Here is a 12,819-nt window from a genome sequence, read left to right as displayed (position 1 = left end):
TTATAATGAATGAGTGTCACTCTATGTATTATGAGACTATGATTAATTAAAAAAAATGTATTTAAATTAAAAATTAATTATAAAATATTTTTCTAATTAATCATAATTTATGACACATAAAGTCAAATTACGATACATAAGATGCGCTCTCTACTAGAAGTAGGCTATGATTCCATGAAATCTTGGACTAAAATATAAAAAACCAAAAAAGGAGACCCTGTTTGGATATAGAAATAGCACAATCCTCCATTTTTGAATTTTTTTCAAAATCTCGCCCGTTAACACAGTCACTTTCTCTCTCTCGTTGTTCATTTTCTTCCACATACATACATCATTCACCATTTGAAATCTTCGAAAAAACCCTACAAGTTCAAAGATCCTCACTCGCCATGAACCAGTACCATATCTACGAAGCCATTGGTCGCGGAAAATACTCCGTAACTTTCTTCCTCCTCCTTCTCCATTTTCCTCTCATTCGAAGCATTTAATCAATTTTTATCTGTTTTCGTGAATTTCGCAGACTGTGTACAAAGGTAGGAAGAAGCAGACAATTGAGTATTTCGCCATCAAAAGCGTCGATAAATCACAGAAATCCAAGGTCCTTCAAGAAGTAAGTTACTTCTATTTTTGAAATTTTGATTTATAGAGCTTCAGATTTGTTTAGTGTATTTAATATGCTATGTTACTACTTCATTTTCCTTTTATTCACTTTTTTTCTGAATTTTTAGTGATGATGTATTTTTCGTGATTTTCTAGTAGATCCTGAGCTATATAACATGCGTGTTGGTGATTTTATTTAAAGATAATTAATTGATTTTTTTTCTGCAGGTTAGGATTCTTCACTCTTTGGATCACCAAAATGTACTGAAGTTCTATTCTTGGTATGTGCTATTGTTTTATAGAAACGATTAAGGAGACTCCGAAAATGAGGAAATCCTCTTTAAAATTTTACTATAAAGATAAGTATCCTAATAAAAATAGGCAGAATTTAAATAAATAAATCAGGAAATTCTATCCATGAGCTTATGCGTAATGAACATACTGCGTGAAATTGGATTAAATAACCACTATGCTATGCCCTGCGTATGAAAAAGGCTTTGTTGATACAATCAAAAACCACTTCGATTATCTCTACGTCTTGAAAGGTATTAGTAATTGGTTGTCGGCTAATGGACACCATTTGTGCATATGAAAAAGTAACCACTTTGGATGGTTATTTTTCTTTCAGGCTAAATATTTTTATCAAGGTTTCCTTTATTGGAGGCTTAACAGTTTTTAAATATTGCTTGAATCCTTATCCCTTATAAGTTATTTTGGGTTGTCAACTTTTGTTTTTGTTAGGTATGAAACTTCTGCTCACCTATGGTTGGTATTGGAGTATTGTGTTGGGGGAGATCTGCTTTCCATATTACGGCAGGTACCTAGCATTTCATTGCTTATTTTTTGTGAACCTCTTTTAAGTAGCTTCATTGTTTTGATGAGCATAAAGGACTTGGGATCACACTTAATGTCACACATAGTTTCTACAAGGTTTTAATTGCTGTGTTGAATTTTTGTGTGGACAATATACCTGGATGAATGCCTGTGCACCATGACTTTGTTAACTCTTTTTTCATCATATATTATGCTTTTACTTGGGAAATGGATATGTCAATATTCTATGGGGTTTTACTATTGTAAATTGCATTATTTTGGTTTTGGGAAAATTTGGTGCTTTGTTATATTAGTTTCTTGCATAGTATTGATTGTGGATGAATTGCAGGATACTCAACTTCCTGAAGATTCAGTTCATGATCTTGCTTTTGACCTAGTCAAGGCTTTGCAGTATGTTCGCAAGTCATATTCCCTCTTTGTTTTCTCACTGTTTAGTTGTAATACATGTAATAAAACTGGATACTGCATTCCAGGTTTTTACATTCAAATGGAATAATATATTGTGACCTGAAACCATCAAATATCCTACTGGATGAAAATGGACATACGAAGGTGCCTATTTATTAAGCTCTCAATGTTCTCTCTCTTTTGGTTGAGTAATTGTAGATGAGATGGAGTGTGATAGGAAGTACTTTTTACTTGATTGATGCAGCTATGTGATTTTGGGTTGGCTAGAAAGTTAAGAGATATATCAAAAGCTCCTTCTTCCTCGGTATGCTTGACTAACATTTACAATTATGTCATTTCTATGTACAAATTATCTGTTTATATGTACTAATTTTCTACAGTTCTTTAGTTGCCTCAAGCAAAACGTGGAACACCCTCTTACATGGCTCCAGAGCTTTTTGGGGATGGTGGAGTTCATTCTTATGCTTCTGATTTCTGGGCCCTGGGCTGTGTACTATATGAATGTTATGCTGGGAAGCCTCCCTTTGTGGGAGGAGAATTCACTCAGCTTGTTAAATCCATTATTTCAGATCCAACTCCCCCTCTCCCTGGTAATCCTAGTCAACCTTTTGTTAATTTAATTAATTCTCTGCTGGTAAAAGATCCAGCTGAAAGAATACAGTGGCCCGAGCTTTGTGGTCATGCATTTTGGAGAACCAAATTGAGTGTGATGCCTCTGCCTGCTCAACCTGCATTTGATGATATGATAGAGCTACAAGCTAAACCATGCTTATCAGTACGGAATGGTGATAAACCATCTCTTGACAGGACCCCTCTCAAATATCGTGAAAAAGATGTGAAAGGGGGCATTGACACACCAACAAGGGCAATAACAAATGGCCACAGAACTCAGACGAAAGGTTCTGGCAAAACAGTTGAGGTGAAGCAGAAAGGTCCATCCAAAATAAGCAAGGTTGTGAATCTTTTGAGACTATCAAGAATAGCAAAATCAAATTTGCAAAAAGAAAATGAGAAGGAAAACTATCGACGCCCCTTGCCTAATAGCTCTGAGATAGACTCTGAAGTTAAAATTGAGAACACCGACATGGAACTTGATTTTAATGAGAGCATCGAAGATGATGCACCTGAAAAAACTGATGGCTCAGAACATGCAACTTCTGTACCTGATGAGAAAATGGACAATCATGATCAGAAACAGGGTAAAACAGATGAGTTTGAAAATGATATACACCAGCTGGGCACTTCACCTGTTGTTAACACACCTGTTTCAAATGATCCAAGGTCATTTGATCATGAGTCAACTCCTGATTATCCTGACATATCTGCTATTTCTCCCAGTGTGAGCCCTCAGGTGAAGAAACATAGAGTTAAAGAAGAAGCAGGGTCGGGCCTTGACTCTGATTATTCAAGGTTGTCTAACAACCTCTCTGAAGTTCTTTGGCATCCATCTGATCTCTCAGTCAGACCTGTAATGCCCAGCAGAAAAGTTGATAAAGTCTCAGATCTCATTCCTTCACTTCCTTTTCAGGCTTTGCAAGCATTTGATTTTGTCAAGTTGCCTAAAGAGCAATTGGAGGAAATCCAAAACAGAATTATAGCCATTTTGAATGGGAATACCAGCATTGGAGAGAAACAGAATTTGATTAGGTACCTTGAGATGTTAAGCAGTAATGCTGATGCGGCTAACATATTGACCAATGGACCAATAATGCTCATACTTGTAAAATTACTTCGCCAATCCAAGGCATCGGCTTTGCGTGTTCAACTTGCTTCACTGGTTGGTCTGTTGATTCGGCACTCCACTTTTGTTGATGACAGTTTGGCTAATTCTGGAATTTTAGGTTCACTGACTGATGGCCTTCGAGACAGGCAGGAAAAAGTGAGGAGGTTCTCAATGGCTGCTTTGGGTGAGTTGCTATTTTATATATCGACTCAAAATGCGGATTGCAGAGATAACAACCCACTTGAATCTCCATTAAAAGACAATAGGACTTCGGTTGGCTGGCAGGTTAGCTTCTAGGCTTGCTTATGATATTTGTTGTCCATCTGCCTAGGCCATTTGAGGCTTGAGTACTTATCTAGTACAATTATGTACAAATTAATGATTTTCTATGTTACTCAGAACATTGTAACATATCTTTAGTCAAATTCGTTTCCTCCTGTCTGCTTTGTAATTCTTTCCCTACTTTCTTAGTGCACATTTTCATTGTTAAACAAATTATTTTCATCTGGTTGTAGGTTTCAAATTCATTAATATCTTTTGTGTCATCAATGTTGAGGAAGGGAGAGGATGATTTAACTCAGTTGTATGCATTGAGAACAGTGGAGAATGTTTGCAGCCAGGGCGGGACCTGGGTAGGACGTTTGAGCAGCCAAGATGTTATCAGTAATCTCTGCTATATCTACAGGGCGGCAGGGAAACAAGAGAGCATGCGGCTTACTGCAGGATCATGTTTGGTACGCTTGGTTCGTTTTAATCCTGCTAGCATTCAATCAGTTATGGACAAACTCTCATTCAAGGACCTAGCTTCTGCTCTTGTCAAGGGCAGTCCAAGAGAGCAGCAAATCAGCTTAAATATTCTAAACATGGCTATGCTTGGAAGTCACATGTTCACAAATATTGGAAGACACCTTCTACCCCTCACAGAGGATAAAAATCTGATCCAATGTCTTTTGGCTTTTGTTGAGCAGGGTAGTGAGGTTTTAAAAGGAAAGTCACTTGTCCTTGTGGCTCTCCTCTGTAAGCACGGTAGGAGGTGGCTTTCACACTTCTTTTGTAGCCAAAAGTTGCTTTCTGTGGTGGACAGGCTGGGAAAAGAGAAAGATGTCTATGTACGGCAGTGTTTAGATGCATTTGTGCATGTTGTGACATCTACCATTCCAGGCTTACTGGATACAATAACAGGTGATATCCAGCAAATGATGGGAGGAAGGCGCCAAGGGCATATCTCTGCCCTTGCCAGCAGATCTGCTCCAAAAACCAACATTCATTTGTTTCCCGTTGTCCTTCATCTTCTCGGGAGTTCAATTTTGAAGCACAGAGTAGTTACACCTCAAGTCCTGCGGCAGTTAGCAAATCTAATCAAACTCGTGGAGACACCCTTTCAGGTAAGTTACCGAGCCACTATATCTTGTTTCCTTCATGAGTACTCTTCACTGACTGGTGGAGCTACTAAATTCATTTGAGATTAATTGTGATGTGCTGAGATATACTTGCTAGTTTTGTAACTAATTTAAACATGGGACTGTTTTTTGCTTAGGAACTAAATTTAATTGTCTTTCAAAGTGAAAGCTTAGGCTTAATACACTTTGACATTTACTACCAATCTTCACAGTCGTTTGGCTAATCAAGTTTGACAATAATTTTACTGATTTTGATAATGGTGAGATCATATTATTTGTTCGGTGGCAGATTGCACTATTAGACCAAGTTTGACTTTTATCAAGTAAAAAAAGGATATTGTATATTTTTGTTCATTGACTTTCAGGGAAGAGATGACTTCCAAATAACCCTTCTTCGAGTTTTGGAGTGTCTTACAGAGGAATCTCTTGTCGTTCTTGGCAATCCTGACATTTTCATACGTGAAATCCTTCCGAGCTTGACAGTTCTCTATAAGGGTAACAAGGATGGTGATGCCAGATTTTTGTGCCTTAAAACACTTTTTGATGGGATGATTATTGTTTTGAGTGAACCGGTTGAAGAAGAACAGAGATTGGGAGACCTGAAATTCATATCAAATGCCTGTTTTCTTCCTCTCTACCCAACCTTGATTGAAGATGAAGATCCAATTCCTATATATGCACTGAAGCTTCTTGTCATGCTACTAGAGTTTAATTTTATTACAATTCCAGACATTTTACATCTGAAGATAATTTCACAATGCTTTGAGTTCTTGCTTGGTGATCTGTCAAATGCAAATGTGAATAATGTTAAGCTGTGTCTGGCTCTGGCTTCTGCTCCCGAAATGGAGTCCAAGTTACTCTCTCAATTAAAAGTGGTTAGGAGGATTGGCAGTTTTCTTGAGTTTGTATATGCAAAGGGTATGGAGGATTTGCTGGAACCAACTCTAGGGCTATGTAGGGCTTTTCTGGCACGTTCATTCACCTGTGCAAAAGGCTTCAGCTATACAACAGAAACAACTCTCCTAGGTGACCATCCTACTGAGATGAGTGGTGCTGTTGATCCCCAACGGTCCATAAGAAATATAGCGGACTTTGCAAGCAATGCTGGTGTCTTACTGGAGTTGAGTGCCTCCAATGAAACCAATGTTGCAGATATAGCTTCTGAATGTGTAGTTTCACTGCTCAAGGCAGCTCCTAGAGAAGCCACCACTGGTCTACTAACTAATCTCCCCAAGGTCAGTGTAATCCTAGAGTCATGGAGTAGAGGCATTCCTCACTTATTTGTGCAGAGAATGCTTCATGCATTAGATTATGCATGCAAGCAGTACTTATTGCATGCAATGATATTATCAATATCAATACCAGAGATATCAAGAATTAAAATGATTGTTTCTGAACTCAAAAGTTCAAGTGTGCCTGGTTTAGCCACAGCTGCTGCGCTAACAGCCTCGGAATTGCAGCGGCTGCCTCGCTGCATTTGAATAATTGTAGGTATCATGTTGCTATTGTTTTGTTCCAGTTATTAGAATCTGTAACTTCTGTAGTTTTTCATTTACCTGTTTTTAGGATCTTACTGGATATTCTAGGTGAAGGCAATTTTTTGAATTCCACTCGGCTTCACGGTACCTTTTATGTAAAGTATGTTTACATTTTATTTTCCTTCACATTGAAATATACATCAAGGAATTTTTACACCTAGAATTTCCATAAATGGATGAGTTTAATTTGTATACATTGTCAGTGTAAAGGAGTCTTACACTAGCATATAATCAAATTTGACAAATCAATATTTATCACTATTTCTCTCAATTTATTAAAATAAACTTACATGTTAAATATTAGTGGATGTCAGTGTAAAACTTGTGTACATCTCTTTAATTCTACATTGCTTTGGCTTGAATTGCCTCCAAGTAATTGTCAAGCTTAGACTCAATAATTTAAACACATGTAAAAGAAGAAACTTGTAAAACAACAAACAGCATCAACACAAATCCTGGAGAAACTGCATGAATGCGATGTCATTGTCAATGATTTGGCACATGCATCCCCTTTCATCAGAGCTACAAATATACAGTAAAATTCAAACTCATCTGGTGTTTCGGAAAGACCAGGAACAACTATGATACAAGAAAACAAAAAAGTTAGCTGTAGGATTCAAATTAACAAAAAAAACATAGCAGAACTACAGTTAGTTTTCCCCTTTCTATAATTAGCAATAGCTTTAAAGATCAGTAGAAAATAAATAAACTGTAGGGCACCAAAATATCTGACAGAAAAAGATTCTTTCACCAAAGCACATCACATGGAAATCTTTTCCAATCTTTGTCTCTTCTTCAAAGAAACCAACTTATATTACCTTATGATCATCCAATAGACACTGGCCATGTGGTGGTGACCCCACCTTGTTTAGGTGTGGGGTGGGGGAGAGAGATACATAGGACCCTGCAGAACTTCAGGTATTGATGATTTAAAGGCTTCCCATCATTATTTTCATTTAAAGCTAACACATTTTCATCACCCTCAGAAAATTCTCATACAATTATATCCATTTCAAGATTTCTAGATAGTTGTTACTTTGATTTCTCCATCATCAGAATGGCTTCAGTCAGTGTTTATCTGGTACTACTGATCATTATGGCTTTCATGCCCACACCTCTCCTTTCATCATATTCACAACCTATTCCAGAACTTCCTACTCTATACTCTTCTCCAGCAACACTGAAAGATCCTTCTCCATCTTCACTATCTCCTTTACAAGAATTATCCCCAGACATTGCTCCACTGTTTCCTTCTTCTCCTGCTGCTGTGTTACCAACTCCTAGTGGCTCTGATATTCCCACCATTCCTTCCAATCCAAGTTCAAACCCAGATGACATGGTTGCTCCTGGACCATTTTCTGCATTTTCACCATTTGGATCAATGTCCTCCAATGCTCCTACAAATTTAGTTTGTAAACCAGTCATTGCTGCTTTTGCAGGTTTAGTAGCATACTGTTATATGATAGTTTGAGTGATTTGGGGTATGACAGATTGCAATTATTGCAGGGTAGATTCTCTTTATTCTATGTTATTTTTTCATTCTCACATTGTAGTATATTATATATAATGGACCAATGTTACTTTTTTGATTGGCTTAATGAAATTTCTTTTCCTCTGATTTTACTGTTGATTTCCCAAGTTGTAATAATTGAGGCTAGCTTTGCTTTTTGCTTTTCCATTATGTCAAAAGATCCTTTATCTTTATAATCAGAGGCCCATGAGTGAACTTTTTAGGAGCCTTTTGGAATTTCCAGCTTCACTTTGCTTATAACTGGAAACCTTGTTCAGATTGAAATGGAATTGCATCAAACTCTTGTCATGTTTGCATGTCATCTATTGAGGTGGCAATGGTTGAAGGCATGCAACAGCTGTCCATATTTTTCAAATTGCAGCTGATGCACCTGACAGACACCTAATCTCATCAGGAATTGTATGTTTTCTTATTGTTTTTCTTCCAATTATCAATCACATGCTGCCTAATCAAATTATAAATTTGTATAGTAATAATGTTTAGGTAGTTCTGTTTTGTCTGTTTTTGTTGTCTTATTCTTTGGATATTGTAATAGCATATTTTATCTTCTATCTTCATGTGCCAAACCTTGCATGTTTTCTCCATAGAGATGCTACTAATCCTATGTAGTATACTCTTATGAATGATACAGTAAGACTTGGTATGGAAATTCTTGTGGTAGCCTATGTGTTATTCTTAAATACATCCAAACTTGCCAAATTATTTGCCTATAAAAATCTCAAGATTCACTATGAACTCCACACTGAAGATACATCTCTGGGTATAAATTTGTACCAAGAAGATGATATTTTTAGTTAAAAGTACTGTTTTGATGTTAACAAATTAATAAAGCCTATCCCCTCAGCCCGAGGTAGTTATTCACTTTCACTGAACTGCAAAATGGGTTTATGAAATTTAATGTAGGCCTTTTTGTATGCTGTAATTATAATATCATGAACACAAAAAAACCATATTATTACCAAAGGATTAATCGTTTTCACCCTAAAAGTTAAATGATTTTGATTTTAAGCTATAATTTTTTGACCAATTTTGTACATCAAATGTTTTAAAAGTTTGATTCTAGTTCCTACCATTAGTTGAGTGGTAATGTGGCCTACACCACTATGTGTTCTACTAATTGTTAACATGACATATTCTAGTGTTGGCATACCAATACTAAAACAGAAAAGAGACAAATACCAAACTTTTGATATATTTGGCCAATAGGTTTTTTTGGTGTAAATCAAAACAAAATCAATTTTCAAGACAAAAACATAATTAAGGATTGGTAATAGTATAATGAGGAGGTTTTAGTGAGATAGCACAACCATGCATGATGATTCTGGGCTAAGGGTGGTATTAGGGCAGTGTGGGGTTGATGAGGATAAGGGTAGAGATGAGGAAAAGAGGGATTTTACAACTAAAAAACTAATGCATGATCATCAATCTTACTTAATAGCACCATAGAGCTTACCAAAATCATAATTCTAAGTTAAATTTCTTAAATCTGGCAATGTCAGTTGATAATTGTGACAACAAGAATCATGCTCTGTTCTGTTGTTCTACTTGTGATGCATTTTAATGCACAAAGGCACCTCTAGTTGTAAAATTAGAGTTAATGATAATTGATATTTGAAACTAATATTCTAATTCAATAGAATCTCAAATTTTATTTCCTATTCTAATTTCTAAGTCCAAATCCATGATGCAATAGATGAAACTTTATTGGAGAAAAAATACATATAAAGGTATAAACAAAAGGAGAATAAGGAAACCTCAACAAAGATAAACCAAAAAGGCTTCGAGAAAAGGACAAAGGAAGCTCCCAATAATGCATAAAAGAAACATAATGTAAATAAAAACATACAAACACACCAAGCATTAGCTACTTCTCCAATCAAAAGTTTTATTATAAAATTGCTACACAAAAACTTCATATTTATGGTGATTTGAAACACATTTCATTAAACCGAAAGAGACCTCAGTTCAACCAATAAAATAAAATGAAAAGAGAACAAGTATTATAGTCATATCCAAGTACATTCCAGATTGCACCTAATTGCTTGAGAAACAATCAAACTAAAACACCATAGATAAAAGTAAAACTTTTAAACCCTCTTCCATGAAGATACCAAAAAGCTCCAAATTAGGTGCTAGTTTAAGCCTTGCTTTCAAGAAGCTTATCGATCAAATCAGCAGCTTCTTGCACGGTGGTGATGGTCTGAGCACTTTCTTCTTCTACGGTAATGCCAAACTCCTCCTCAAGTCCCATCACAATCTCAACCTGTATAAAATTTTCATAAATGATGTAGCAGAAGATTGTAAAACAAAAACCACATAATCATGACTTATGATAGGGCATTATGGTGTCGTTCGATCCATATTGCTGACCCCACCTAGTGGGATAAATGTTGTGTTGTTGTTATATTCCATTTGGGTATATAGCTCAAGGAATAGGGCAATCAGGGAAAGAGAAAATAAGACATTTAATAAAGTGAAAACTAAACAAATAACATTAGGCATCTTATCCTTAACACGACAATAAGAAATTAAGAACTAAACATAGCTTTGCTTCTTTTATCATTAACATTGAAAACATAAATTATATGAAAAAATGTACTAATGAATGCTGATAAACTAAAAATGTCAGCTCGTCATAAATTATATGAATAAACACATGAAAACATGTTGAGATCAATGTAAAGACTTCAGAACTTTCCAACCTTAAAGAACCTTGTATTCTTCCACATCACGAGAGAACAAAAATAACCACAAAAGTACCAAGAAGAAACGGAAAACATCTTCCAAAGGCAAGGAAATACTTCATAGAATTTCTCCCAATAACAAAAACATCATAGACACAATCAATCATGGAGAACACTTACAAATGTAAATATTTGTTACTAATTTGTAGTTTGACAGAAGTATCACAACTTTACACCACAATGATAGTTTACAGATAAAATAGATAAATGTGAAAATACCGTGTCAAGAGAATCAGCTCCAAGTGCAGAGAATTTAGATTCTCCAGTGACAGAAGAGTCACCGGGCAGTGCCAGTTGTTTCTTGACTATGTTAACCACCTTCTCCACTGTCTCTGGCTTAGCCTACACAAAATAATAAAGACCGTGCTTGTTAAATCATGTTAACTATTTCAAAAGTTCAAAGCACAATATCAAGAATCATGAACAAAAGCCATTATTGATTAGTACAAAATCAACTTTCATAAGCATAAGCATTTGAAATAATAGATATAGATGATACAACTAACTAAACTAATCCAAATGATTCCATTGTTGATGCAGGAAGAAACATATAGGCTTGTAAACGAAAAACTCACCGCACATGAAACTTGAAAGCGGGGTGCCCTTGGCTGCAATGTAATGGATGGGAAGTTTCTTCCCTTGGTTGAAAGGGAAACTGAATTTGGGTGGAAGGCCCTAGTAGAAGGAACCTGTGCCTGCATCCAACAAGTATAATACAATTAGAGCTATCCCAGATCAAGAAAGACTATACAACAACAACAATCAAATCTTTTCCCACTAGTTTAAGTCAAATACATGATCAAACTATACTATAATGTCAGATCCTATATCAAATCTATATATAAATCACTGACATAAATCATTCTTCCATAAAGATACTAAAATTTTGTAAAGTTAGAATAATCAATGAAATAAGATTCTAATGTTTTGTCCAACAAATCAACCAATTCAACACATATTTGTATAAAAACCATAGTACACAATTTAATACATGTTTATTAAATTACCCGTTCACAAAACATAATGTGCAATTTACAAACATCTACACCCATCACCATAAATTTAATTTGGGACACCATTTTTTGATAAAAGCTATCATCTTTATGGTTGGGACAGATGTAGTCACAATTTTCTTCAGTGAGCAATAAATCAAAAAAACAAAGTTAACAATAAAATCACAACGATGCAAAAATGTACAACTGAAACTCACAAAATGCACAATCAATAAAATAGTCTAATTTAACAACGGATTTAGTGGCTACAATGTAAAAAAAGTGAAAACCAAAAAGTATATAATACTTATGCATAAAGTAAAAAACATAAAAATGGATAAAAATCGAAATGGAAAAGAAAAAGAAGAGATCTGAATAGAGTAAGTACCATTAATAGAGATGGAAGAGACATAAAAGTTCCAGTAATTGAAGAAGCCATTTTTGAGAGATCGAAAGAAAAGACGGAGTGCACAAAGAGAGTGTGAGTTGTTTTGTATCTGACAAAAAAATATGGTATTTATAGTCACACGTTTAGGTTTTTTCTTATCTATGTTATTCGTTATTAACGAGGTTCATATAGCTGATGTTTGTTTGTTTCTTTACTTTAACCCGTTCTTATTCCATTCTACTCTGTTTTATTCTATTCTTTCATATTCATTTGTTTGGTTTGCCTCGCATTTTTCACCTTTTATCTTTCTTTTTTTCTCCTCCGTCTAATCTCATTTTTATACACAAAAACAAAACGGATTATTATTTCCTTCTATCATTCCTTACATTCTTTTTAGTACTACGATGGACATGTCTTCACCATTTTAGGTAAGAAATGCATCTCTCTCTTTTAGTTATGTATCTGTCTCTCGCAATAAACATTGTTCGCAGCAATCAAATTTTTAACATTTTAGTCATGATAAAGATCTAATAAAGTCTTATATACTATATTAATACATTGTTGGTGATTCCTCGCATTACTTTGCCCTGTTCTATTGTATATAATAAATTTTTAAGTATGTTACTATGTGTTTGATTTATGTTGTGTACAAAAGAAACTA

At 35.2% G+C, this 12,819-nt stretch overlaps 3 protein-coding genes across 5 annotated transcripts; 2 read left to right on the top strand and 1 right to left on the bottom strand.

Annotated features, from left to right (window-relative positions):
• LOC109345283 (serine/threonine-protein kinase RUNKEL-like) lies at positions 293–6,913 on the top strand. Of its 2 annotated transcripts, XM_019584184.1 has the most exons (10): positions 293–437; positions 521–610; positions 829–881; positions 1,342–1,417; positions 1,763–1,824; positions 1,908–1,986; positions 2,087–2,146; positions 2,231–3,850; positions 4,081–4,950; positions 5,331–6,913. In XM_019584184.1, exons 1-10 carry the CDS (start codon positions 390–392, stop codon positions 6,444–6,446), a joined length of 4,074 nt encoding a protein of 1,357 aa, XP_019439729.1. In that variant the 5' UTR covers positions 293–389; the 3' UTR covers positions 6,447–6,913. The 2 variants fall into 2 exon arrangements, with proteins under 2 accessions (XP_019439729.1, XP_019439730.1); XM_019584185.1 differs by lacking the exons at positions 293–437; positions 521–610; positions 829–881; ... (1 more) ...; positions 1,763–1,824; positions 1,908–1,986 and having other exon boundaries at positions 2,223–3,850.
• LOC109345284 (classical arabinogalactan protein 25-like) lies at positions 6,974–8,121 on the top strand. The gene has a single exon (XM_019584186.1). It carries the CDS (start codon positions 7,561–7,563, stop codon positions 7,972–7,974), a length of 414 nt encoding a protein of 137 aa, XP_019439731.1. The 5' UTR covers positions 6,974–7,560; the 3' UTR covers positions 7,975–8,121.
• LOC109345281 (acyl carrier protein 1, chloroplastic-like) lies at positions 9,900–12,295 on the bottom strand. 2 transcript variants are annotated; one of them, XM_019584182.1, is made up of 4 exons: positions 12,159–12,295; positions 11,354–11,473; positions 10,998–11,120; positions 9,900–10,297 (listed from the first exon to the last, which is right to left on the bottom strand). In XM_019584182.1, exons 1-4 carry the CDS (start codon positions 12,207–12,209, stop codon positions 10,172–10,174), a joined length of 420 nt encoding a protein of 139 aa, XP_019439727.1. In that variant the 5' UTR covers positions 12,210–12,295; the 3' UTR covers positions 9,900–10,171. The 2 variants fall into 2 exon arrangements, with proteins under 2 accessions (XP_019439727.1, XP_019439728.1); XM_019584183.1 differs by having other exon boundaries at positions 11,354–11,467; positions 12,159–12,293.

The sequence above is a fragment of the Lupinus angustifolius genome, chromosome LG04 (genome assembly GCF_001865875.1).
Source record: "Lupinus angustifolius cultivar Tanjil chromosome LG04, LupAngTanjil_v1.0, whole genome shotgun sequence".
NCBI lineage: Eukaryota > Viridiplantae > Streptophyta > Magnoliopsida > Fabales > Fabaceae > Lupinus > Lupinus angustifolius.
The sequence above is the reverse complement of the archived record's forward strand: the minus strand, read 5'-3'. Positions and strand labels throughout refer to the sequence as shown.

What these genes read in the sequence shown, in the direction of transcription:
- LOC109345283 (XM_019584184.1), top strand. Translation starts at nt 390, where the DNA reads ATGAACCAGTACCATATCTACGAAGCCATTGGTCGCGGAAAATACTCC. An exon ending in GACCTAGTCAAGGCTTTGCA is followed by an intron (nt 1,825 to 1,907) that starts GTATGTTCGCAA and finishes ACTGCATTCCAG; the next exon opens with GTTTTTACATTCAAATGGAA. An exon ending in TCGTGGAGACACCCTTTCAG is followed by an intron (nt 4,951 to 5,330) that starts GTAAGTTACCGA and finishes ATTGACTTTCAG; the next exon opens with GGAAGAGATGACTTCCAAAT.
- LOC109345284 (XM_019584186.1), top strand. Translation starts at nt 7,561, where the DNA reads ATGGCTTCAGTCAGTGTTTATCTGGTACTACTGATCATTATGGCTTTC.
- LOC109345281 (XM_019584182.1), bottom strand. Translation starts at nt 12,209, where the DNA reads ATGGCTTCTTCAATTACTGGAACTTTTATGTCTCTTCCATCTCTATTA. An exon ending in GCTTTCAAGTTTCATGTGCG is followed by an intron (nt 11,121 to 11,353) that starts GTGAGTTTTTCG and finishes TATTTTGTGTAG; the next exon opens with GCTAAGCCAGAGACAGTGGA. An exon ending in GAGCTGATTCTCTTGACACG is followed by an intron (nt 10,298 to 10,997) that starts GTATTTTCACAT and finishes AATTTTATACAG; the next exon opens with GTTGAGATTGTGATGGGACT.